At 36.0% G+C, this 26201-nt stretch overlaps 2 protein-coding genes and 1 pseudogene across 5 annotated transcripts; 2 read left to right on the forward strand and 1 right to left on the reverse strand.

The window, feature by feature from the left end:
• The first annotated feature begins 2699 nt into the window (after positions 1-2699).
• On the forward strand, positions 2700-4332 carry LOC125202035 (protein ASPARTIC PROTEASE IN GUARD CELL 1 pseudogene; annotated as a pseudogene).
• A 5087-nt stretch (positions 4333-9419) lies between these two features.
• Positions 9420-11052, forward strand: LOC125201629 (protein ASPARTIC PROTEASE IN GUARD CELL 1-like). The gene is made up of 2 exons (XM_048099818.2): positions 9420-10094; positions 10170-11052. Exons 1-2 carry the CDS (start codon positions 9450-9452, stop codon positions 10950-10952), a joined length of 1428 nt encoding a protein of 475 aa, XP_047955775.1. The 5' UTR covers positions 9420-9449; the 3' UTR covers positions 10953-11052.
• Positions 11053-12521: 1469 nt separating this feature from the next.
• LOC125200873 (putative ubiquitin-like-specific protease 2B) lies at positions 12522-24119 on the reverse strand. 4 transcript variants are annotated; one of them, XM_048098685.1, is made up of 18 exons: positions 23964-24119; positions 23047-23189; positions 22588-22778; positions 22428-22497; positions 22241-22287; positions 21343-21531; positions 20944-21025; positions 19421-19538; positions 18474-18539; positions 17529-17660; positions 16944-17144; positions 16779-16834; positions 16588-16678; positions 16239-16329; positions 15077-15196; positions 13898-14326; positions 13291-13519; positions 12522-13181 (listed from the first exon to the last, which is right to left on the reverse strand). In XM_048098685.1, the coding sequence occupies exons 1-18, from the start codon at positions 24092-24094 to the stop codon at positions 12796-12798; spliced, it is 2772 nt and encodes a 923-aa protein (XP_047954642.1). In that variant the 5' UTR covers positions 24095-24119; the 3' UTR covers positions 12522-12795. The 4 variants fall into 4 exon arrangements, with proteins under 4 accessions (XP_047954642.1, XP_047954638.1, XP_047954639.1 ...); XM_048098681.1 differs by having other exon boundaries at positions 13291-13534; XM_048098682.1 differs by having other exon boundaries at positions 22428-22506.
• Positions 24120-26201: the final 2082 nt, after the last annotated feature.

Raw genomic sequence — 26201 nt, forward strand, 5'->3', positions numbered from 1 at the left:
GTAGTAATTTATCAACTTTATATTAAAATTCCCTAAATCTCTAGTATAGCAGTAAGAGGATAAATTATGTCAATCTCTGTTGTATTACTGTACCTTGTAGGCTTGTACTCATAAAAAAGTCATCACAATAAACGAAACCCAATACTTTCTCTGTTCTACTGTAATAGACGCATTTCATTTTGCGCACTCATTTTGAAAAAATAATTATAAATAATTTAAGTGGAGAAAAAGTAAAATAAAAAAGAGAATATTATAGATAAGACTTTTCTCTATATTATTCTCAGTCTTACTTTATTCTTCCTCTATTTTAACTATTTAATATTATTTTTTTAAAACGATTCCAGAAAATGAAATGCCCCTATTACCTCTCTTAAGAAAAACCTAAGATCTAACGTGCAATAATCTAATTGAAGACCATCAGACTAGAAATAATGTCCTTAGTTTGAAAGACGGTTGGCCATAAATTAATGGGGCTAACCTGCTCCTGAAAGTAGCAACCACACCTGATCAATTTTTGTGTGGCTCAATTAATTTTAGCGGTTATGAAGTTGTAATTAATATTTTATACACTCGTATATTATAACTTTAAAAAACATGAAGTGGCATAATTAATGGTATGGTTTGTTAGTAACTTAAAATAAGTACAATATTATATATACTCCGCACACGATTCTAAAAGATAAATAAATGATTCAATTCACACATTGGTTCCGTTCCTCTTAAATGTCAACTGTATTGTTCTCAGCTAATATGAAATGTGTAAACGCTTACGTCAATAGGACGAGCTTCCCATCGTAATTATAAAGAAATTATCTCAAAATAAAAATTCCGATATAATATATATGTACCATTGAATTTTTATTCAACTATCTTCATCATAGTATTAATATTAGTGCGGCTCCACAATTATATGATATCACCTATAAAATTGTACTCATTTGTATACAATGATAGGAGAGCAGTAGAGCACCACTTAAGTTCAGTCCACACATTTCCCCCTATTATTATTAGTGATTTTAAAAATAATTGCTGTCGTTATTGAATGATTCTTATATGTACACTTTGGATAAATATATTTTTTTACAAATGGTTTAATAAATGTAACAAAGTTTTTGCCTTGGTTGGGCTCTGAGATTTAAAACCCACTAAATTCTGGGCCTGTCCGGGCCCGACAATGAAGACCAATAATAGTCTTATGGACTCGGTTCGACCAAATGTTAGGCATAGTCAAATCTATCTTAAAATAGCATGGTCGGAATTAGCCAGTTAATAATCAAGATAATTTTCATACTATAATGAAATTAATTATTCAAGTCAAGATGGACAAGTATTTAGTTTTGTATATATAAGATGGTAGTAATTTATACAATAATTTTGTATATGTAAGATGACATGAATGCTGTGTGCTTGATACGAAAAATAAAAAACACTTAGCTTTGTATATATACTATATGCACTTCAATTTATTTTGCAATTGGATAAAGCTAACGTTACTGAAACATAGAGCCGATGATTTAAAAGGACCAACGAGTTAATTTATTTTCATATACCAATTAACCGAGAAATAAAAAATAAAAAATCACGTGACTCAAATGGAACATGACTCAAATAATTAGAGATATATGGTCATATGGAGTATTTGTTTTGTAGTAGTATATTATGAAAAAAAAAAATCATGTGATTCAAATGGAATAGAACTCAAATAATTAGAGATAAATGGAGAGTATTTGTTTTGTAGTAGTAGTATATTATGCAAAAAAATAAATCATCTGATTAAAATAGAACACTAACTCAAATAAATAGAGATAAATGTAGTACTCTCTTCGTCCCATTTTAGGAGTTTTAGTTTACTACTTTTAGCTGTCTCACTTCAGGAGTCCCGATTGAAATATTCCATAATTGGTAATAGGCCCCACATTCCACTCACATTTTTCCACTCACATTTTATTATAAAACCTCCGTCACGGCTAAGATGACACATTGCTTAGCTGGCACGAGATTTTAGGAGTTATTGGTTAAAGTGTTTAATTGGAGAGAGAATGTGGGTGTAAGTATTAAAGTAGAGAGATAAAGAAAGATGAATATTTTAATAGGAGTGAGAAAAAGTGGTTGAGTGTATTAATTGGAGAGAGAAAGTTACCAAAAAAGGAAATGTGTCATCTTAGTTGGGATAAACCAAAAAGGAAAACGTGTCATCTTAAGCGGGACGGGGGGAGTAATATATAAAAGTAGGACCCACATTCCACTATTTTTTTTTACCAACTTTTCTTTAAATTTCTTAAAATCCGTGCCGAACTCAACCGGGACTTCTAAAGTGGGACGGAGGGAGTAGTATTTATACACTGGGGTGTGTTAAGGTCATTACAGTTTATTAGTGTAAAACACATCACAAATCACAACCTTTTGATCTTTTGATTGGATGATTGTGATAAGCTACATTATTAGTCGATGTACATTATTAGACTATAAATCTATATTATTAGACCAAATGCTACTACACTATTACCCGAGCTACAATACTAGACTAAAAAATAAAAATCTGCATTATTATATGACACGTAGCATTAATTTAACCGTTTGATCATAAGATCCAATGAATAATTAGTGATTTGTGTTTTCCAAATATTTAGTGTAAAGATATAAATACTCCCCGTTAAACACTAGCAAAGCGCAGGACGTATTGCGTGATCAGTGTAATAATGTGAAACAAGAGATAAGTTGGGATGTGCGTTCCATTAAGTAAAAGCTTATTCGATTTCATGTCACTTTTTAGAATAAATTGCATGCTCCAACATCCATTCCTTCATCTCCAAACCCAAACCATGTCTATCAACAACAAACCTACTTCTTTCTCACTCACCATTTTAATTTTATCCCTCCTCCTAATCTCTCCGCCTTCATCATGCAACACCAACTTCCAAATCTTCGACGTCTCAAATTCACTACAACAAACTCGCCACATCTTCTCCCAATCCTCAATCCAACAACCAAACCACCACCACCACATCACCACCTCTCCTCCTCCCTCCCTCTCCCTACCCCTCCACTCCCTCTCCTCCGCCGCCGCCAACCACAACCACAACTACACCTCCCTCACCCTCTCCCGCCTCGCCCGCGACCAATCCCGCCTCCGCCACCTCCTCTCCAAGATCAATCCCAAATCCAAAAACCCTAATTTAAAATTCCCGGTCACCTCCGGGTTCGGGCAAGGTACTGGCGAGTACCTCGCCCGAATCGGTGTAGGCCGGCCCGCCAAACAATTCTACATCGCGATCGACACCGGAAGTGACGTCAGCTGGCTCCAGTGCCGCCCTTGCGTGACTTGCTACGCACAATCCGACCCCATCTTCAACCCTATAAACTCCGCCACCTACAAACCCCTCCCCTGCACTTCCCGCCGATGCGCCGCGCTCGATTCCTCCGCCTGCTTAAGAGGAAACTGCCTCTACCAAGTCTCCTACGGCGACGGCTCCTCCACCGTCGGAACCTTCGCCACCGAGACAATCTCCGTCGGCGAACAATCCCTGACCGTCGCAATCGGCTGCGGCCACGACAATGAAGGCCTATTCGCCGGCTCCGCCGGAATCCTAGGCCTCGGCGGCGGCAATTTATCTCTTCCTTCGCAAATCAAAGCCGCCTCATTCTCGTACTGCCTAGTCGACCGCGATTCGGAGTCATCTTCCACTCTCGATTTCAATTCCACCGCGCCGGCGGATTCAATCGTCGCGCCGATGCTGAAAAACCCCCAAATTAAAACCTACCTCTACGTCGGACTCACCGGAATCAGCGTCGGAGGGAAACCTCTCCCGATCCGGCGGCGCGCGTTCGCGATCGGGCGGCGGGGGAGGGGAGGGGTGATCGTGGACTCGGGGACGACGGTGACGAGGTTTCCGGCGGCGGTTTATGCGGGGCTGCGCAACGCGTTCAGGAATATGACGGGGGAGCTGCGGCGCGGGGGAGAGTTCTCGATTCTGGACACGTGTTACGATCTCACTGGGTTGAATTCGGTCAAAGTGCCGACGGTGTCGTTTCGGTTCAGCGGCGGGAAGAAGCTAGGGCTGCGGGCGGAGAACTACCTGATGCCGGTGGATGGGAGAGGGAAATTTTGCCTTGCGTTTGCGGGGACGGAGGAGTCGCTGTCGATCATCGGGAATATTCAGCAGCAGGGGACACGTGTCACTTTTGACCTTGCTAATAAGAAAATTGGATTTAGCCCTAATAAATGCTAGTTAGGGCTACTTGTGTGTGAACTAGAGTAAGGAAATTGAACCTAATACTTAATTTCAACAAATAAGTTCGACTACGAGCATATATAATGCTAGTACTTGATTATTTCCTTTGCTTTAAGTCACTATTTAAATGGAAAAGAGGTTCGATTGATAGAGTAATTTCTTCTTCTTGTAATCCGAATTATTAACAGGGATATTGACCTCTCTAATATCATGTAATTTTCAAAAAGTTGGATTTTTCCCATAAACTCTGAAATTGGCAAATAATATCATAAACTTTATCTCGAGTTTGTTATTTCTCACCAATGAAAAAGTTTCGGAAAATAATACTTCCTCCGTCCCACAAAGATTGTCCCATTTTTCCATTTCTGTCCTACCCACAAAGTTTGTCCCATTTCACTTTTTACCATTTTTGGTAGTGGACCTCATATTCCACTAACTAATCCCTACTCACACTTTATTATAAAACTAATACTCCCTCCGTCCCAAGGAAGATGACCCCTTTCTTAGGCGGCACGGATTTTATGGAAATTGTGTTGAGGGGAAAGAGTAAGGTAAGAGAGAGGGAATAAAGAAGAGATAAATGTGTTTCTATTTTAAGTAATGGGTCATCTTAGTTGGGACAAACTAAAAAGGAAAGTGAGTCATCTTCAATGGGACGGAGGGAGTACTTTAAAAGTAGGACCCACATCCCACCAACTTTTTCAACTCACTTTCTATTACATTTCTTAAAACCCGTGCCAGGTCAAAGTGGGACTATCTTTGTGGGACGGAGGGAGTATCATGATACAAATTTTTTTCGTAATTTTTCGATAACAACTTCGAGAGTTTCAATATTTTCAATCTTTGAGAATAGTTTTTCTTAAAGCACACCCTCCAAATTTGTTCTTCAATCTATTAATATAGCTGGAATTTTTTCATTAGTGGGAAATAAAAAATTCAGGGTAAAGTTCGTAATTTTATTTGTCAATTTCAAAGTTTATGGGAAAAATCCCAACTTTTTAAAAATTCTATGATATTAGGTGTCAATATCAATTATTATTATTGACTTGTACGCACATGACTTGCACTAGAACACACTACAAAACTTTCAATTACTTGCATTGATTTTTTAAAATGACCAAAATCTAAAGCACAAAGGAAAACATTTTAAAGACAAAAATTTTCAATTATATTAGTATCTTTTTCTTTTATGTTTATGGTACTTTTTGTTTGAAAACATCTAAATTTCTTTGAAAGTGTAATTCATATGAATTATTTTATATATTGCCCTTATTTAATGCTCCTTATACTATATTCTTGACATTCAAATTAAGAAAGTGGGCACTAAATCGAGACCCTAAAAAATGGTGGACTATTTTCGTGTCAAACATTTTGCATTTACGGTATATATCGTTACAACAAATATAGCATATTATTACATTATTACCAAACGAATAATACCCATCAAACTTAATTGAAATAAATTGACTCTTAATATTATTCAACAACTAATAAAACAAGTCATAATTGTGGGGCTGCGCGTCATTATAAGAAAGAGCTTTAATTAATTAAAACAAACTATATAGGTGCCCCGAGAGATTTGTAGGCACAAGTTAATTTATTGCATGGCAGTAATATTTATTGCATGCCCATTATTTATAGTTTTATACAGATTGTCAAAGTAAACGCCATTTTTATTATTCCAATGGTTAACACTTAACCAACTTCTGCGCCATTCAACTAATTGTACAATTGGTGCTAGGTTTAAGTAGCTTTAAGAAAATTTATGTGAAGTTATGGAAGGATGTATTGCGCATTAGGTAGCAAACATGTTTCAATTATGTTGTTGGAATAATTGATATTCAAAATTGCTTAGTGAGTAACGGAGAGGTATTTTACGTTGGGAGCCCAAGAAGACATTTCATAGTTTTTCATCAAAATTTATGTTGGGATCAAGATAAGGAGTATGTTAAACTCACGGTTTTTTTTTTTACAAACATAAAAAAGAATCAGTTTCCTATAAATATACCAACTATGCCCACGTTTTTATTTCTAACAAGGTCTATTTTTAGTTGAAATTAACTTTTAATATTTGTAAGTTGCCACTAGTCTAAATTCCTTTGGCCAATGCTTAGTTTTAGGTTCAAGTGTGAAATTACAATATACTCCTACTATGGAAAACTCTTGATAATGCATTTCTAATGGTATGTGATACATAAATCCAAAGAAAAATAAAAATAGAGTTTTATATAAAAAACTTTCAAATTAGTTTTACTACTTTTGAAAACCAAAAATTCAATACTATGGGTGATATTAGAAATTTAATTATCATTAAGAGCTTTTTAACTATACCTTTAACTTCGGAGAATGTAATTTTTAGCTAATAAGGCCGGTAAATTTTAAATATTGTGATATAATCGAAAAGGTAACGATGGTTAAAGTCTTATAGAATATATACTTCTTCTTTTTCATTTTTGAGGCCCATTTAATAGTTGATGGGCCAAGTCAGCCCATTTTCGAGCTGATCCAGTATATAGGCATTCAACTCAGAATACAAATTCTTTCCAAATATTATTCAATGATAAGCATAAGGATTAAATTAAACTGACTTTACACCTCCTTCAAATAGAAAAAAAAAAGTGACTTTACACCAAATTAATATTCCAGGACAAATTCGCTTTAAATAAACATTTTAAGACAAATTAATTATTGGGTATTTATTCCATTTTATGGGATTGATGATATTCTTTTAAGGTTCCAAAGTAAATTAAACGTGTTTAGAATGTGAAAGCTAGTTTACCAGCCATTTTACTAAATTGGTGAATTAAATAAGTCATTGTCACGACGGATTATTCGACCCTTAGGGCATATGTAATTCACTAATCATTTGTAACATTGGTGTATTCTGTTTTTTTTTTTTATAAATTTCAAGCAAATCAAATCTTAAATGTAATCGAAAATTATATGTCAGTTTGTACTAAAAATTAAATTAAAATAGAACATACTAGTATTATTATTTTTTGAACCCGATATATCAGCAATTCTTCTTCTACTATTGTCTAAACTCTAAAGGAATATTTTGAACTTTGGCACATATTCATCATCATATATTATTTTGAACATAATTTTAAAATGACGTTGTCTTGATACTATACCTGACACATCATCTATCTTTTGTCGTTTTGATCTAGTTAAAATTTGAGTTCTTTTTTTTCTTAAATACACAAAAATTTATGTACTTACACACCGATTTTATATGTTATGGGAAAATCTTTAACTAATAGCCCATAATTTACATTTTGTTTCAAAGGTATTCATGTGAATAAATATCTTTGTATTGCTAGTGTATGACATATATGCGAATTCGATTTAGCAATTAAATAGTTTTGCTAAATGACTTTTAAATGTCTTTGCCTAATAAATTATAAGTTGTGTAATATACATACTATAAACGAGTGTGGAAAAAATGATCCCAATAAAGTGAAGAATACCAAATTTATCCTATCTTGATTTTTATATGTGAAATGTGACATGTTCACCAACTTTGTTTCCTCTTTATAGCTTTCAATGCAATTTCGACACGCACCTATATTTTTATATATTCTATAAATAAATAATATTGCGTGTATATATCTACGAAATTTGATATGAGCAGCATAATTGAGATATAATTAAATTGTGTGGATTTTCATTAGAAATTTTACATTTTCGTGAGAATGGATTTTCTTCGTTTTAGTTTCTAATACTATAAAATAACTACTCTGTAAGGATAAAACAATGAGTAATTATAGTATTGCATTTAATATTTTACCAATAAAACATGAAATAAGAAAATATAGCTAAAAATACATGCTAGTGAAATCTGGCCTTGTATGTATGCATATGTAAGTCAGTATGTGTTATCAAAAGCATATTTGCAGTTTTTTCCATATTAAACTCCAACATATTTGGTGAATATCGTTTTCCATGACAACTTACTATATTTATAAAATGGGACCATCCTTTCATAATTCATAGAGTAATAATTATTTTTGAAATCGTAAAACATGGAGTAGTAATTTTTGTTGTTACGAAAATGTTTGTCGGTCCATATGTTAAAATTTGCATGCGTGTGTTATATAGAGAGAATATGAGGCTTCCCTTTTCCTTGTTTCTATATTGCATTATTTGCAATACTTGCATCCATCATCTATATGTAAATAATTAATTACTAGTATAGTACGTATCAAAGTAATTTAAAAATTTATCAAATTTTATTTACAAAAAAAAAAATTATTTTATGTAGATTAAATTTTTGTCCATTAATTTCATGACCTCCTATGAGTAAAATCTAAATAAATTTGTAGTGTCCTTTGAAATAAAAAAAACAACAACCATAGGTAGACATTAGAATTTAGGAAATATCGTAAAATAATCCAAAGATGAATCATGAACCTTACATTAATCTATTGGTAGCAAAATAGTTATTTTTTCTTTCGTGGTATAATTATTCAAAAGAAAGCGTACAATACTTTTCAACTAATACCTTCCCAAACGGTCCAATAGCTAAGAATGTGTATCCGTATGTTTAACTTCAAACAGAATTTAAAGTTAGAAACCTAATCCATAGAGTCCAAATCTATTAATTCTAATTAATGTGAAAAAATGCATCCGAAATATAGGAAAAGTTGTACTAAAGCCTAAAGGTAGTACGAGACTAGGAATAATATTTTTGATCAAATTTATTTGCAATTATTCTACGGCGAAAGCATCCGACTATATATACATGTAATAGATTATTGATAGTATTCGTTTGAAACCAAATGATGTTTTATTTATATCTACATCACAGTGGTTAATTCATCGTTGTGATACAGATACTCACGTAGTATTATTTCTGACTACTGCTCCCTCCTCCCCTTTTTTTCATAATAATGGAGTCATTTCATTTTCTGTATTCATTTAAAAAAATGATATTAAATAATTAAAGTGGAGAGAAAGTAAAGTAAGAGAGAGAATTATGTAGAGAAGAGTTTTATTTATAATATTTTCTCTTGCTTTACTTTTTTTCCCACTTTAACTATTTGTAAATATTTTTCTAAAATACGAGCGCAAATGAAATGATTATATTATTATGGAACTACAATTTTTTTACTACTGGGACCCAATTCCAAAATCAATCCCAGTCCAAGCTGCCGTTGCTCTGCGTTATAAATTCAAGTGACATCTCCTCACCAGTCACCACCTTAAACCAAAAACATGGCCCCTCACCCTCTGTCTCTCAACCTAGCCTCCTTCATTATCTTTTCTCTCATCCTCACCTCCTCTGCCGCGGATGACGAGCACCAATTCGAGTTCATGGACGTCGCCGCCGCCCTCAACCAAGCCCGTCAAGTCTTCACTCCGGCGACAACCGTACTACCACAGCAACAACTATACGGCTCCCCCCCTCTCTCCCTAACCATCCACCCCCGCTCAACCCTCCCCTCCGCCCGCCCCACCGCCGCCAACTACACCGCCCTCACCCTCTCCCGCCTCGCCCGCGACCAATCCCGCGTCCACTCCCTCCTCCTCCGCCACTCCCTCTCCCTCTCCCGCTCCTCCGCCTCCGAATTCTCGCCCCAGCAGTTCCAGTCCCCCGTCACCTCCGGCATCCGCCTCGGCAGCGGCGAGTACTTCGCCCGCCTCGGCGTCGGCCGCCCCTCCAAGGACTTCTACATGGTCGTCGACACCGGCAGCGACATCAGCTGGCTCCAGTGCCAGCCCTGCTCCACCTGCTACGACCAAGCCGACCCCATCTTCAACCCCTCCGCTTCCGCCTCCTACCGCCCTCTCCCCTGCGCCTCCTCCCAGTGCTCCGCCCTCGAAGTCTCCGCCTGCCGCACCGACTCCTGCCTCTATCAGGTTTTACTATACATACTTATAAAGTGATATGTTAAATTAGTTTTTGAAAAATTAATTGAGCCGTGCATTACACAGGTTAGCTATGGTGATGGCTCCTACACAGTCGGCAACTTCGCCACGGAGACCGTCACATTCGGCACCACCGGCTCCGTCCCCAACGTCGCAATCGGGTGCGGCCACCACAACGAGGGATTATTCGCCGGCGCGGCCGGGCTACTAGGCCTCGGCGGCGGAACCCTATCCCTAAATTCCCAAATCAAAGCGGCCTCGTTCTCGTACTGTCTAGTAAACCGCGACTCCTCTTCTTCCTCCACTCTCGAATTCAACTCCGCCCGCGCCGCCGACGCCGTCCTCGCTCCGCTCCTCACCAATCCCCGAATCAACACCTACCACTTCGTCGCCCTCACCGGAATCAACGTCGGCGGCCGGCCGGTCAACTTCTCCCCGGACCTCCTCGCGATCGGCGGCGACGGCCGCGGCGGGGTGATCATCGACTCCGGCACGGCGGTGACGCGGCTGAGGTCGGAGGTGTATAACTCGGTGAGAGATGCCTTCGCCGGAATGGCGCGGGATCTACCGGCGGCAAGCGGGTTCTCGCTTTTCGACACGTGCTTCGATCTCTCGAGGATGACGACGGTGAGGGTGCCGACGGTGTCGCTGCAGTTTGCCGGGGGGAAGGCGGTGGCGCTGCGGCCGAGCAATTTCCTAATTCCGGTGGACGACGCCGGAAAATACTGCTTTGCGTTCGCGGGGACGAGCGGGTCGCTATCGATAATTGGCAACGTGCAGCAGCAGGGGACACGTGTCAGTTACGATTTAGCTAATAAAGTTATTGGTTTCAGCCCCAATAAATGCTAGGACTCCAATTATTACTACTATAGTAGTAGCTTATTTTTAATTTCAATAATTCTTAATCTTATTTGTACCTCAAATATAATCAAACACGGCTTCAGTTAAATTTTTGTCCTTCAAATTGTAATTATATCCTCATAAGCCACATAGTAATAATGTTAATGTAGGTGAATTTACAGCTTTTAAGTTATGGAATGTTAAAGGGTAAACTGTTAATGTTTTTTTTTAGATATTTATTGAATAGGCATGTGTGTTGTTGGTGTGATATTTAATGATGGTCCATCAGAAATAATTAAAACGCGGCGTTTCTCGTGTCGAACCCACAACCATTTAAGATTTTGACCAACTTTTTATCTTATTGGTACCAATTAAAATTGTTCTTAATTGATTGATAAACTTTATTCACATAACTCTAAATGTGGACTTTACAAACAACTAATAACATGTGAACTTATGGTTGGCGTCTACTTTAGGATCAATTCAATTTGAAATTACTCGAAATTAATTCATATAATATGCGTGTATAATTTTTTTTTTATATACTCACAAATTGTGGCATAACCCATAATTCAAAGGGCAACTTAAGGTCAGAGGTGTAAATAAATGAATGTATTAAAAATATACTCTCTCCGTTCCACTTTAGGAATTCCGGTTTACTATTTTTGGCGTCCCACTTTAGGAATCCCGGTTGATATATTCCATAAATGGTATTAGGCCCCACATTCCACTAACTTTTTCATCTCACATTTTATTATAAAACTAATATAAAATAGTAGGACCCACATTCCACTATCTTTTTTCACCAACTTTTCTTCACATTTCTTAAAATCCGTGCCGAACTCAATCGAGACTCCTAAAGTGGGACGGAAGGAGTAACAATCAAATACTTCCAAAATATACAACAGAAAATAATTAGTAGACTAGTATTTTTAATGGAGAGAAAGTGATAAGTTGTGAAATTCAAAAATTGTTGGTTTGCCAAAAGTAAAGGACTATGTTGTTACCCCTCTTGCATGTCAGACACATTAGGACAATGTATAAATATGGGTGGCGTATATTGTTGACTTCACCCTCAAATATTTACTTAGCTCATCATCCAATAATTCAAATCATATGGTTCAGATATATACTAGCTTCCCCGTGAAGAAAATTTCATACCAAATATCCAAAGACATTGAATTTTTTATTTATTTTTATTTAAGAAAAAGATGCTTCATCGTTCTTCAGACAAGTTCAATATCAAGAGATGAATTTTATCTATAAATAAACGTCTGATTGAATAATTAAAAATATGCTATGCCAAACTTTCAAATGTATTGTTAAAAAATCTCTACTTTTTTTACTTCATTCATCATCCCAATAAGAATAAAATTTCGTAGAAGAGTAATCCCATATATTGCCACAAGAAAACAGTTTAATTTTGTGTATATGTGCACGTGAACACATAGACAACTATTCTTTCGTCGTTACTTGAATAAGTAAATATTTATTCGAATCACTTCATTCGAAAAGTTAGATAATGTGTGTCAAATACACGAACTACATGGTAAGTGTGTTTTCTTGCAAATAATTACATTCACAAACGAATGAAAATCGAAGTCCTAGATTAATGTAACTTTTACTGAACACGAGGCCTTAATTTGTTTCAAACACCTCAAATCAACGATTTCCCAAAAGTGTATACTACTACTTTATGATCCGTGAGAAAGTTTAAGAATGAAATTTCAATCCAATTTTCCCACTTATAATCTACATATTTCATACAAAACGACGGCCACAAAAGCTCCCAAAGCATCTATGGCTGTGGAAGACAAACTAACAGAAAAATATTTGAGTTTAGCACTATACCTTACAAATTAAGGTCCTTCGACAGATTGTCATTAAGCTCTTCTCCATCACCACTCGGGCTGATTCGCATCCTTTTTGCAGCATGCTGCTCTTCCGCTGATACTGAAACCCATTCTCGCCCGACACCATCATTACCCTGCTCAGCTGACCCGGGCGAAGAGTTAGAGTGCGGCAGGGGTGGGTCGACTTGATTGTTGGGGTAGCGAATTAGATCTGGGCTTTCACACTCAACAGCATTCAACCTGTCACCAGACTCAAATACATCTGGGAGGGTGTGATTGTGCGACTGGTTAGCTTCTTGGCGGTGCTCTGAGAAATTCTCCATGAAAAATGAATTGCCGTTTGGGGCTCTGATGTCGGCAAGACCATCGCCATTAAGCAGTGCTCCTGTAGACAAGAAAACCAAAACAATCAAGCCATATACTATACACCTACCTCTCTGTATGTCATCTATGTGTATGAGGCTAACTACTTCACTAAAGTCCCGAATATTTACCAGAGTCACGGCATGATGCCACTGGAATTGAGTCGGCATCCACTGGTGTGGGTTGGTAAGCCACTGGAATTGAGTCGGCATCCACTGGTGTGGGTTGGTAAACTGCCTCTGGTCTATAATCTTCGGATTGGTAGGGAAACATAGTTGCTTCTGGGGTGACATCATCTGGATGCTGGAAGATTTGTTTGGCTAACTCTGTGGTCGCAAAACACGTAGCTTTCACTTCTGCCTGTTGATAGACATACTTACGAATGAAATTCATCAGCAAAGAACATGCAACAAATACAACAGCAGTTACCAGCAGAAAATAAAGGGGAAACACCAAGGCATGATTCATCTTTTAATTGTCAAACAGGTAGCTATCCCAAGTGTCAGACCCATAATTGCATTCAATCGATGACTGGCTCCAAAGTAAGGGCATTACCATAAAGAATACACACACACACACACACACACACACACACAATATGCATAAACCTCTCAAGATTATGAGTAGCATTACAATTATGTAGATAATAAAGAGCCATATTAATGATACCATCCATTATAATTAACCGTTGAGTAACAAAACCAAAGGGCATCCGAAGAATAAGGATATCTGAAGTACCTCTGGAAAAGAAGCAGGGCTTTTAAGCTCAAACATAGATGCTTTGCTTTCTAAAGCTTCCCATGGTGCATCAACAAAAGATTCTGGAGTAGATTCTTGCTTAAACAACTCCTTTAAAACCAATCCTGAAGTTTTGGTACATTGGGTGCTTCTTGCAGATGAAGTAGGCAGTAAAGTCAGCTCAATTCCCTGGCCAACCTCACATAGCGAGCTCTCAGGAAATCCATCCAAAGGAGGGGGAGATTTTACGGCAAACTGAATGGCATTGTCAAAGCCATGAGTGTCGTTCAGATCTTCAGGGGAGTGCATACCACTCCCACCAGATGCCAGGCATTCTTCAGATTTGGAGTCAAGCAAACCACTAATTAATGTTTCAATATGAGTTCTTTTGATGGTGGGTTCAGCAGGAGGAAACCAATCTTCCTGGAGCTAAAAACACAGACATAGGGTCACATAACCATTAAAATTTATATGTTTTCTAGGTCACAGACAAGATAACAAAATATATAAAATAAAATATCCTCATTTCTTAACAAAATGCTGATAGAGAGGCCAAGTTATGTACACCTTCCCTCTCCCAAGTGGTTTTATTAAGTTTAAGGTAGTGTGTATTGTGAGTGGAGAAAAGGTCTCACTTTGTTAGGTAGAGTGCGTTGAGTGGAGAATTGCTGTGCCATGTGTGGTAAATTTGTAAATAGGTGGAGCAAATCAGGTTTGAAAACTAAGGATGTGTAGTGAGGTAGTGTAAAAATATTTTAGTGTGCATATACTTGGGGGGCACTTCCCAAAATGGTAATTTGTGCATATAGCCATATACTTGGGGAACGGAGGGAACATTTCTGATGGAGAGAAGAGACTTCATTTATTCTGAGGTAGTGTAAAAAAAATTTAGTGTGCATATACTTGGGGGGACTTCCCAAAATGGTAATGTGTGCTGTGTGCATATACTTGGGGAACAGAGGGAACATTTCTGATGGAGAGTGCAGACTTCATTTATTCTGAAATATTTTTGAGATAGTGCATACTCAAAGCCAGGTACACAACATGCAGTTCAAAGACGCCCCATAGCAGCTGAACAGCACATAGGTAGCCTCCCAAGCCGCAATTTGCAATATTCATAAATTGAATGCATCAGGTAAGATGTAGTACGTTTGATATAGGACATAACAGGGTACTTACAAAGTTAAGGGATGGTGTGATCTTGTAGATATTGAAGTTAGCGGGAACTTCCTCGAGAAAGAGCTCTACATAGTGAAGCAAGAAAAGTCCACAATCAAATGAATTTTGTTGCTGCGGTACCTGCAGATTCCAGCAACTGGATTGGATGATCATATCGCCCAAAGATAACACATAAGATCCTATTTCCAAAATAAGATGTGCGCAAATGCCATCCTAAATTACTGATGATCAATCAAAGAAACATGGCGAAAGAAGCTAGTAAGCCCATCAACGCTTAGAAAACTAGTCTCTAAAAATTATTTATTCTTGGATTGAGGCTAATAGATGTTCTATGAGAATAAAGTCAATAACAGCATATCTTCAAGCTCTCCAGGCTTCTAATTACACTTGAAACAAGACGCAGCTTATATAGATGAAGATTAAATTAAACAACAAGTAGAGAATACATAAAGGCGGGGGGCCTAAAGGAAGGTCATGAAAGATAGAGTGAAGATTATCATTAGACATGATCATCTTTTAGCAAGTGAACTAAGAAATGAGATACTCATATTCAAAGTATTGAGAATGGAGAAATTTAAAAAATTTGGTCATCCTGCAGAGTATGAATTCACCGCAGGTTGGAAGGACACTGTAACTAGGACAATTGACCCAAACCTCACTTTTAGATATCTCCAATTTAGCCCTACAAGACATTAAGAACACTTGCTAGGGGAAGTACAGTGACAAGTGCTGAATAGCACTACGCACCATGGATTCAATCGAAGAAAGATATGAAGGAAAATGGTCATTTTTCATGCCTTCAAATGAAGATAAGGCAGCTCGCAATCTGCAAACATGATGTCACATATCTTCCCCATTGAGATTAGCAAATGATGCATAATGGCCGTGCTCAACTTCTAAACAGAAAATCCATATTAAGTAAAAAAATATCTGGGGAAGATAAAGACCCCCCAGCATGCTCCACGACACCACATGAAAGTAGAGAACAATCGTCTTACATGTTCACTTTCTATTAAGAAGCAAAAAACAATAATATTCACTAAATCGATTCTAAATACCCAGACCCAAAGGAGGTCGCTTAATACGTTTGTAGATACTTTATATATTCTACATGCTTTTAAACATTGTATGCTCGTATACGCAGGTCATATTTCATATATACCTCAAGTGGTACGAATTTTAAGTTTCTGAATTTGGAATGAAGATCTTCACATGTTCCTTTTTGCCTTTCTTTCCACTCCTCCCATAAATAACTGCCAATTCAAGTTACGGGTGAAAATCCAAACACATTAGCAAACAATGACGCAGGAAGAAAAAGCAAAAAAGATGAAGAAAAGTGAACCAAATATGGTTAATATTTGTTTATTGCCTTATACTGGTAACACTATACAATTTTCAGAATTGTGCATGCTTCAATTGTATATGTTGATTGGGATACTGAAATGAAAACCCACAATCTCTCACACTTTCTGAGAGAAACAAAGGCACATAGAACATAAGTAACAATATACCTTTGCATGAGATCTTTAAGACCAGAATGAGTTCCTCTCAAAGAATCCATATGCAATATACAAGGCACTCTTCCCGACTCGTCATCCCGGTCTGAATTGCGGAAATACCATAAAAGAAAACAAAAAAAAAGTAATGAAATCAGTAAGTTGAAACTATGTTATGTATGGTGTCCAGGTTGTGAAGAACTTGCCTTTATAGCTCACAACTTCGCCAAAGAAACAAATTACAATAAGACTCCAATGGAGACTGCCATATCATTGTACTGTAAGTCACCACTCTCAAAGCCTTGATACTAGAAGTTAAGCTAGGACAATCTACCAAAATCTCAACTAGGGTTTATGTTTTAGTTTCTTACTTGTAGTTGACAGGAATCAAAATGAAATCCTTTTCTAGTAAATTTACTTTTCTTGTCCATTTACGAACACGCTGGAAAGCTGCCCTGCCATCAAAAGCACTGGATGGATCTTTGTCCATGTCAGCCAGCTTTCGAAAGAAGAAACTATTGAAGAAATGGAACTTAGTTCTCTCATCCACATTTTGTCTAGTTTTCAAATATCTGTCAAATCAAGAGACTTACTGTGAGCAGAGTTCAAACAACCAACAAACAAGAAACAAACTATGACTCAAAAAGATCTATAAGCTATTTTTGCAAAGGGCTACATACTTCAGAAAAAGGTGCAAAAGGAGTAATATTTTTCTACTTTTCCTTTTTAGTCAACCTCAAGCTAATGTAGTTAAACTTTGTAAGTATCAATTATGATGTTATATACATCGGTAGGTATAGTCATAACAAATTATTACTGAAATCCCCTTCTTACTACTTAACCAAAAAAAAGAATACAAAAATGATAAATTCCTCATATCTCCAAAGCCATATACAGCTTGATGTGCGCAGGAGAATGCTAGTGAAAAATAATTTTACATTTGTATGCAAACTTACTTAATGTAGAAGTCTATGATTGTATCATTAACAAATGTATCTGGTTGTAGCAGATCTACGTCTCTCTTACTTATGGAAACAGCATCAGGGTCACCTTTTGGATAAATCACTTCTTCAAAAGGCCTTTCAAATCTGAAACGTTTGAAAGTAGCTTAGTTCAGATAGCAATCAGGCAAAAAATATAATTTGTTTGAAAACTATTTCTTTTGCAGCTTTCTCAAGTTGCAGCATGATGGATGCTTCTTAAACATACAATTATCCATTCCAATAGAGCAGGGCCTAAAACATCTCCTCATCAATCTTTATAATTTTGCATAAAACTGAGTAGAAATTTTTAGTGCCTGCATGTAAAATCTACATAAGGTACCCAAACACAGTATCTGGTTGATTCTCAAGTAAGAACAAACTATTCTCAATCTTTCAATTCAATTACGTAATATCTTATTCAACTGCTTCCTCAACTTAATGCTGAGAGGAACAAATGTGAAAAAGACTGGCATCTAATAGGTCACAGGAATCAGTAGGAATATGATACTTCCATGTCCAATTTTATACTTGACACATTTCCAGTTCGATCCCATACTACGAAAAGGCAACTTTTACAAACTAACATTTATACAGAAATTAGAAGTTGGAAATTTTTCAGTGATAAACAACATATATACATAGGCATGGCAATATGATAAAATTCAACGATTCTCTGAAACCAAACAACAAGGCCTCTGACCAAATCATCAGTTGATTATATGACTCAATCAGTGGTTAATGTTTAAACAGTGTCTGTGGGTTAAGGGCCCGATGACAAAATAATGACCGAAGAGGTCATTGAAACAATAGTTTGGAAAACAGGAGAACAGAAAGCATACAGTTGTAAGTCCTTGGAACAGATAATAGCATTTATAAAAGTACACAACTCAAGCAATTCCCAGGCACAATTACACTCACTTGGGAAAGTAGCTTCTCGTGAGCATCCAATCTTCCCTTCCTCTCAAAGAAGAATCCACTCCAGTGCTTCAAAAGAAACCAAGTACGCACCAATGATCAACAATAGGATAATAACATTTCAAGATATGTGGTCGAACCTTAAAGATCTAAAACAGAGGTTCACACAGTTACCTTTGGTAAAGTTTAACTGCTACAGTTTTTTGCTATGTCATTCCCATCAAATACAAAACAAAGAAGCTAAACTACATGAAAGGAGGAAAAATCTAGAGATTTGAACTAGTGGTAATTTTCATCCTACTTACCAAAGAAATTCATATAAATGTTGATGTCATAGTATTTAGAATATAACATAGTCATGCAATACTTTTATAACTTTCCAGTATCACTCTGTTTGCCTTGCTTAAAGTCGGACTAACAAAATTACATGAAAGATTGCAAATTGCTTCATGATATAAATGTAAGGCAATAAACTGCATCCATAACACATGGCCTGATTTATTATTCAATTCTCAGACAATTTCAGCAAAGTATAACAAGAAAGTCGAAACACATTATGCCAGATCCTAAGTGCAAGATTTAATTAACAAGAGGACAAAAATCTTATAACTCGTACCATATCTAATAATGGAATACTAAGTCTACCTAAATTAAATTAGGTTAGGTTCTTTTAGATTCAATTATATTTATTACAATTTTAGACGAGTTTATCAGTAAACAAATACATGCACCCGAAAGCTCCCCCCTCCAGTGAAAATGTCACAGAATCAACTAAACCAAATGTTATATAACAATAACATCAATCTTGAAATATCAAGCACAGCTCATAACACAAGCTATTTATTTACAGAATCACGTGTGTCAACGAAAGGAAAGGGAATCCCTGGCGTCTGTCATATGCATAACTTTGAAAGTTTTCTTATAGCTAATATAGGTGCTTAAATACTCACTCAAGTAGGACATTCCAAAGTGCCTTATATCTGTCATCCAGAGATTCAATTGCTTCAAGTTTCTGGTACCAGTTAGGATCAACAGCTGGAAATTGCAACTCTTGGACTCTTGATACAGCTGAGAGAGCAACAGATTTGAGATCCATCAGTAGCAGACAAGCAGCAACACAAGAATTCTCTCAGAGATCATAATTCTATAACTCAATAATAGTATATAGCAATTAGATAAGAGACCAATAAACTTATAATTCTTGAAGGAGATGGCGAAGCAATTAGCACTTTTTCTACAGGGTAGAAATGCTTCTGTGTATCTTATCCGCTGCAACTTCAATACTTCACTAAATATTACAGCTGTCAGCTAGAAAACTGATTTAACAGTTAATATATTAATGCTTGCAAGTATGTCTTAACAGTTCATTCTGACACTTCTCACTTGCCTGGTCTGGCCTCCTATGGATATCATATGACCAATATGGTATATTACAAGTCTTTAGAGCTCACTTTGACCCATACTCAGTCCAGAGCATATTATAAGAAACATCTCAACAACCATGCTTCAGATAAAAAGCATCCAGAATATTTTTTCGTACCACTAAGGGAATTATACACATACACAATGAACAACTATCTGTTGTTGCCCGTAGGGTATATGCAATCTGAAGAAAAAACCTGTTTTTCCTAAGTCTCTTCTGGTGTGTATGTAACATTTGTATAATCTTCCTTTTTTCTACAACGATATAGTGTTTGTTTTTAATTCCCCTAGTTAACCTAGTTCCTTCACAAGTCACTTTAAATCAGTTTACACACCACATTGATCTATAAGAATCAAAACTCAGTAGCGATAATCTAACTTTATAAACTTAGGGGCAATTAAAATGTCACCTACTATGACCCTTGTTTTCCTCAACTCAATGTGTTGCATTATTGATCTTTTCCCTGGACTTGTTAGATTCCTTGATTTTTGACAGAGGGAAAGTTTGTTTGAAGTGGGTTCAAACTCCCGATGAGTATAAACCAACTTTCAGATAAACATGTATATAAGACTAAAATGTAAGAAACTAACACTGAAATAATTCAAGTTTTCACTTTTCACTGTTGCATCGTAGGACCAAGTTCTGCTTAACATACTGAAAAAGAAATGGCTCCATTATGAGCAAGTTTGGATAGCAGTAACAATTTGTTATGACACAAGGTAATGCACCAAACCATGGATGCGTAAGTCATTTATGTAATGAAAATTAGCAATGGTAATTAAACTATAGCTTGCAGCCATTTTAACCGAACCTTATAACTTTGTGTCTTCGTATAAAATTTGATGCTAGATAAAGCAAAAACTTGAAACTAAACAAATCCAAACCTCTGGTTTCCACAGGCTGCTGTATCATACAATATGAGTTAAAAACACATAACACATTCAGCGTAATAAATAGTGTGCTATCAGCATAAAACTGTATATCTCTTAAAACTGCAACAGTAATCTCGTAATATGAGTACAGCAGTAAAAGTAAACTGAGTCAACCAACCTGAAGCATTGTGGACATCATCAGATTCAACTTGTGCTACATCTTTTGCAAAGAAATATATATTGATTGTACCAGCCTCAATCTGAATAAAGGTAATTTTTTATGTCAATTTCAACATCGTATTATAGTACTCCCTTCGTTCCAGTTGAGGCATTTCTTTTGGACACGGGATTTAAGAAATTGATGTGTTAAAGGTTAAAGTGGAGAAAGCAAAGTAAGAGAGGGAATAAAGTAAGAGAGATGAATTGATAGTAAAGTATGACAGAAAATAAAATTTTTGCCAAAAAAAGAAATAACTCAACTACCTTAAGACAGCCCAAAAAGGAATACGACTCAACTACCTTGGGACAAAGGGAGTATATGAAGAGCATAAAAATAAATCTAGCATGCTTTACTTACCTGAGCACTCCACTGAGACTCTATTTTGACAATATCATCAATTTCCATATGAATATGAAAATCTTCATGGATGGTTCTGCTTCTAGCTTCAACATAACTTTTAGAGAAGCTTACCACAGAATCCATATATTGTGAACCCCGGTAATCCAGATAATCAGCATAGAAATCAATTCCCTCCCTCTCACCATCCTGCCATATAGAAAGACTAGTTCTTCAGCATGCTGCCAATCTCGATGTAAGAACTATACTAATTGTGTTGAGCTGCACTCAATCAATCAAAATAATCCATCTCCTAAGCATATGGTAGATAGAACCAAATGAAACATTATAATGTACAACATCACATTAGCAGTACCATCTATAATGGAACTACTATTTTTTTCTTTATAGGAAACAATATAAACTTATTAGAGATTTAGAAATGGTGACAGTCTTCTAGTTAACCATATGATTCCAATCTTGACCTATATCTAGATTTTATGTATTTTTCTTAAAAGACCTTGAATTATTTATGATGTATCAGTATCACCCTCCAAGAAACTCCAACCTTAACCTTATCACAAACCTCCTATAAGGATTCCTCCATCTTCAAAATATCACTTAATTCCTTTAACACTCTATGCCATTGTTAAAAAGGGAAAAGTAGCAATGTAAAGGGACTTTAACACTACTTATGAAGCTACACTGTGAAGTAGTTTACATTCTACTTTCTTGACAAAATAAAGAGAATTTAAACTCCTCGTTAAATGTTTTTCTTTAGCAACTTTATCAGTTATCACACAGGTACATAAAAGTCAAAGGCGGGATGCAAATACAAGATATATTGTTTATGACTCAGGAAATATAAAGGTATGAAAAGAATATACAGGTGGGTCTATAGTGTACAATAAATACTTACCAAATCCCCACCATCGAAACAGTCAGGTGATGGTCCATCAGAAGAAGCTGATGCAATTGAACAAATATAGTAAGTAAAGGCTTTTACAAAATCTCATATTTAAACCAAACTGCATCGTTTCTAAATCAAAAACAAAAGGCAGAGAGTAAGTAAAGCAAGAATATAAACAAGGTTTGTTGATTCAGACCATTATTATCATATGGTGATCTTTGATCCATGCTGTTAATGGCATCTGAAGCCAAGCAAACAGACTTAACCTGCACATTCTTTGGATAGAGATAATGTGGAATCAGGAGGCACATTTTTTAGGCCAAGACAGAGCTAATAAATGGCTAAAACATCAGTACATTGCATGAAGACGCTGGAAATGAATCATTTGAATGATCCTCTAGAGGGGCACCGGGGCTTGAGCCATATTCCACATTGGAAGAAATAATTCCGGATTCAACTTCTTTAATTGCGGCAGCTTGTCCAAGGCTAACAAAATCATTTTGTAGAACAGGGCTTAGTTCTGGCGTCTTCGCATCATAATTTTCCGCTGCAATAATAGTCATGATCCAAAATATTACACTGTTAGGATGCATGCATGGGGACATTATAAAAGAAAGAAAACCACTCTCTTATTGTTAGCCAGGCATTTTCATTTTATGGCCTTGATCATACATAGCAAATTTGGTATATTTTAATCAAGAGTCCTTTCCACAATTTTTTGGAGTTCTACAGTTCTATGAAGTATAATTCTTCCCAGTGGAAGGTTCATCATCCACACTCATGACAGATGACCATACTAGTTGATGGTGTCTTACCATTAAGGGCCCGAGGACACCCAAACTCGGGAGTAAATTTTCTGACGGTCATTTCTGTCAGCTCATCTTCTTCTTTGAAGTCAAACACGTCGAGAGATTTGCTTGGACTCTTCATTCCTTTTGATTCTGTCAAGATCTCATGTCTACAGATCAAGAATTCACTGTGTCAAGCATAAGGTTTTCTGACCATTTACAATAAGAGAGATGGGTAGGTTTTATTTATAGAAGAGAGAAAGGAATCCGGGAATTTCAGGGCAAAGAATGATCATGAGACAGAGGTGGCACTTTGGCATCAATAATAACCTTACCTCATCCAACTAAATTATGAAATTCCAGTAACCGCAGCCTACTTTCAGATTTTCTTAAGCAATAATAGCCTCCTCTAACTAAATCCTCCATAAGAATCATATACAGTTATTGAAACATATTTGGAGACCTTCAGTGACATATCACACTAAAGCTCACAGTCATACCCGTATATTTTCACGATTGACAATTCCTAGTCACCGCTGATGCACCTTATAGATTTTATCCATGTTTTGTGAGGTTGTTGCAGTTGATTCCGCCATTAACGGCAAAAACAAGTACGGAAGCTAATTGAGCTAATATCCATCGACGCAATTAGAAATATAGCATATCATAAAATAGTAACAATAGCTTTAATACGAATACACGATGCTGAAACTCCACCAATTAACAAAAGGGGAAAACACCAAAAAAGCTGACCGATTCACAAGTTTACAACAATTCAAAAAGCTAGTCACTGAAAACACAAATTCGCGCATGATTCATTCACTAGAACCGGAAACCCTTGCAGGTGTGGCATAAATTAGGGCGGGAGTGGGATAGGTTCGGATCATTGACCCCCCAAAGCTGGGTAAGGGGCGTCCAATTTGAGAATTACGAAGAAGAAGTACCTTGAGAAAGCGGCGAGAGGTAGGCGGCGAGTGTTACCGCAGCCGGTAGGGTTTGGTCGACGGCGATCTCCGGTTTTGCAAATTGAGTTTCCTTGTTTGCCGTTGCAATTTAATTTCCTCGTCTCTCTCATGGTTTGGTGCAGTAAATAGAAATTACTTTTACCGGAACAACACCTCAGTCACGAGAGTCAATATCACAAACATACAGTTACATGTGTTGGGCGTATAATTTCCAGAATGTGAAAATGAGTTATTAATATTTTCTAATTTTTTACTGTTATATTGTTAATTTATTTTGAAATGGCTAACTACAATTAAACGATAGATATGGGATCATTAAATCAAGGCACAAAATCATTCAACTACAAGTATCAATACACTATCCAAAAAAATATCAATTTATGAGTATTAATGTCAATTAGTAACAAATATTCTACTTTAAATATATATAACTATTTTGATTTAAATATTTTTTCGCACAACAAATATCAAATCAAAGATAATTTTATAAAGATTCCAACGAGATCCTACATGCATATGATTCGATGTCAAAATTTGATAATATTTTCATGAATTTGGATATAGTTCGTGAAGCAGTTTATATCAATACAACTTGTTGTGTCAATATAATAATGCATGGATAATGTCAATATGAACTGTATTGACATTTTCATATATTCGTGTTGACATATTTAATACACTATATTGACATAATATTCCTAAATCCTAAACTTGGTACTTATTCTATCCTTTTAATATTAGAAATTGAAAAATGAAATTACACATGACAATTTATAGACCATTAGAGCTCTAAATTCCTATGATTTTTAATTAGTCGTATTTAGCAATTAAGGGGTGAGTTAGCAATTGATCACACCAGAATATTTACACAACTCATACAAACGATTATACATTTATTTTATATTTTTATGCAAAACTTTTCTTCTTATTTATTTTAATACGTTTCGTTATTTATGTTTAGCCAAGATGTATCATATTCTAATGCTTATAGCACCATAATCCAAAATCAAGACCAAATCTCCACCCTTAGATTTTAAAATGAGTGGATGAGATTAAATCTTACGAATCTCAATAAATAGTAAACAAAATATCAACAAAAGGGTAATATCGTCATTATGTTATCATATGATAATTTTCGTGAATGTTTTTTTATATCAACATAGTGTATTACAAATATCAAGAATATGACATAAGAATATCAACACTAGTACAAGAAAATATCAACACATATTTATTGAGATTTTTACATGGTTTTATTGAGATTTTTTGATGTATTTGTTGATAAAAATCTGGTTATCAACATTTACGAAAACTAAAATAAAAAATATCAAATTTCATCATCCGAACGTCGTCGGAACATATGCAATTGAGATCTCGTTGGAATCCTTATAAAATTATCTTTAATTTGATATATTTTTTTGCGAAAAAATAATTTAAAATTGAGAGAGTTACGTAAATTTAAAATTTTAAGATGATGTTAATGGAAGAGAATTGACATTAATACCCTCTAATTTTATTTATTAATTTTCTTAATTAAAAATATAATCTATGTGGCATTATTTCAACCACTAGATCTTCTAATCTAAGAGCATCTCCAATGGTCGGCTAGCGACCGGCTAGCCGATTCGCGGCACTGGCCGATCGGCTAGCCGAACCATTGGAGGCGGCCAGCGGGAAATCGGCTAAAATTTCGGCGTGGGCTGGCCGATCGCGACGCGCTGGCCGATGCGCAGGCCGGCATTGTGGCGTGCCGATCGGTCAGTGCTATTTTTTAATTTTTTTTAATTCTTTTTTAAAAAAAAATTTAATTCTTTTTTTTTTTTAATTTTTGAAAAACTATATAAACGCGATTTTCTCTATCTCTAAATTTCTGTACAAGAGCAACATCTAGCGATGGACAACAACAACTAGCCAAATACAAAATTAAGACCTAAAACAGAAACATGTCATACTAACATTTTTTAATGTATTCTTTTAATAAATTAGTGAGGAATAGAGTGAGGCGGTGGCTCGTGTGTGGAGCCCGGATTTTGTTTTTATTATGTAATTTTTTTTATTTTTAGTTAATGTACTTTTTTTTATTTAAATAAAATTAATGAATTTTCTCGTATATGTCTCGTAAATTTAATTCGGTAATTTAATCGTAATTTTAATTCCGTAGATGTAGTATATTTTGAATTATTTTTATTGCGGCTGGCCTATGGCTGGCCTAAATCT

The sequence above is a fragment of the Salvia hispanica genome, chromosome 2 (assembly GCF_029641045.1).
Source record: "Salvia hispanica isolate PSC_SH4W2 chromosome 2, Shi_PSC_v1, whole genome shotgun sequence".
Lineage (NCBI taxonomy): Eukaryota > Viridiplantae > Streptophyta > Magnoliopsida > Lamiales > Lamiaceae > Salvia > Salvia hispanica.

Coding starts and splice junctions, on each gene's coding strand:
- LOC125201629 (XM_048099818.2), top strand. CDS start 9,450: ATGGCCCCTCACCCTCTGTCTCTCAACCTAGCCTCCTTCATTATCTTT. Junction 10,095..10,169: donor CCGACTCCTGCCTCTATCAG/GTTTTACTATAC, acceptor TGCATTACACAG/GTTAGCTATGGTGATGGCTC.
- LOC125200873 (XM_048098680.1), bottom strand. CDS start 24,094: ATGAGAGAGACGAGGAAATTAAATTGCAACGGCAAACAAGGAAACTCA. Junction 18,540..19,420: donor CTTTGGAATGTCCTACTTGA/GTGAGTATTTAA, acceptor TTTCTTTTGAAG/CACTGGAGTGGATTCTTCTT. Junction 13,182..13,290: donor GGCATCATGCCGTGACTCTG/GTAAATATTCGG, acceptor TCTTGTCTACAG/GAGCACTGCTTAATGGCGAT.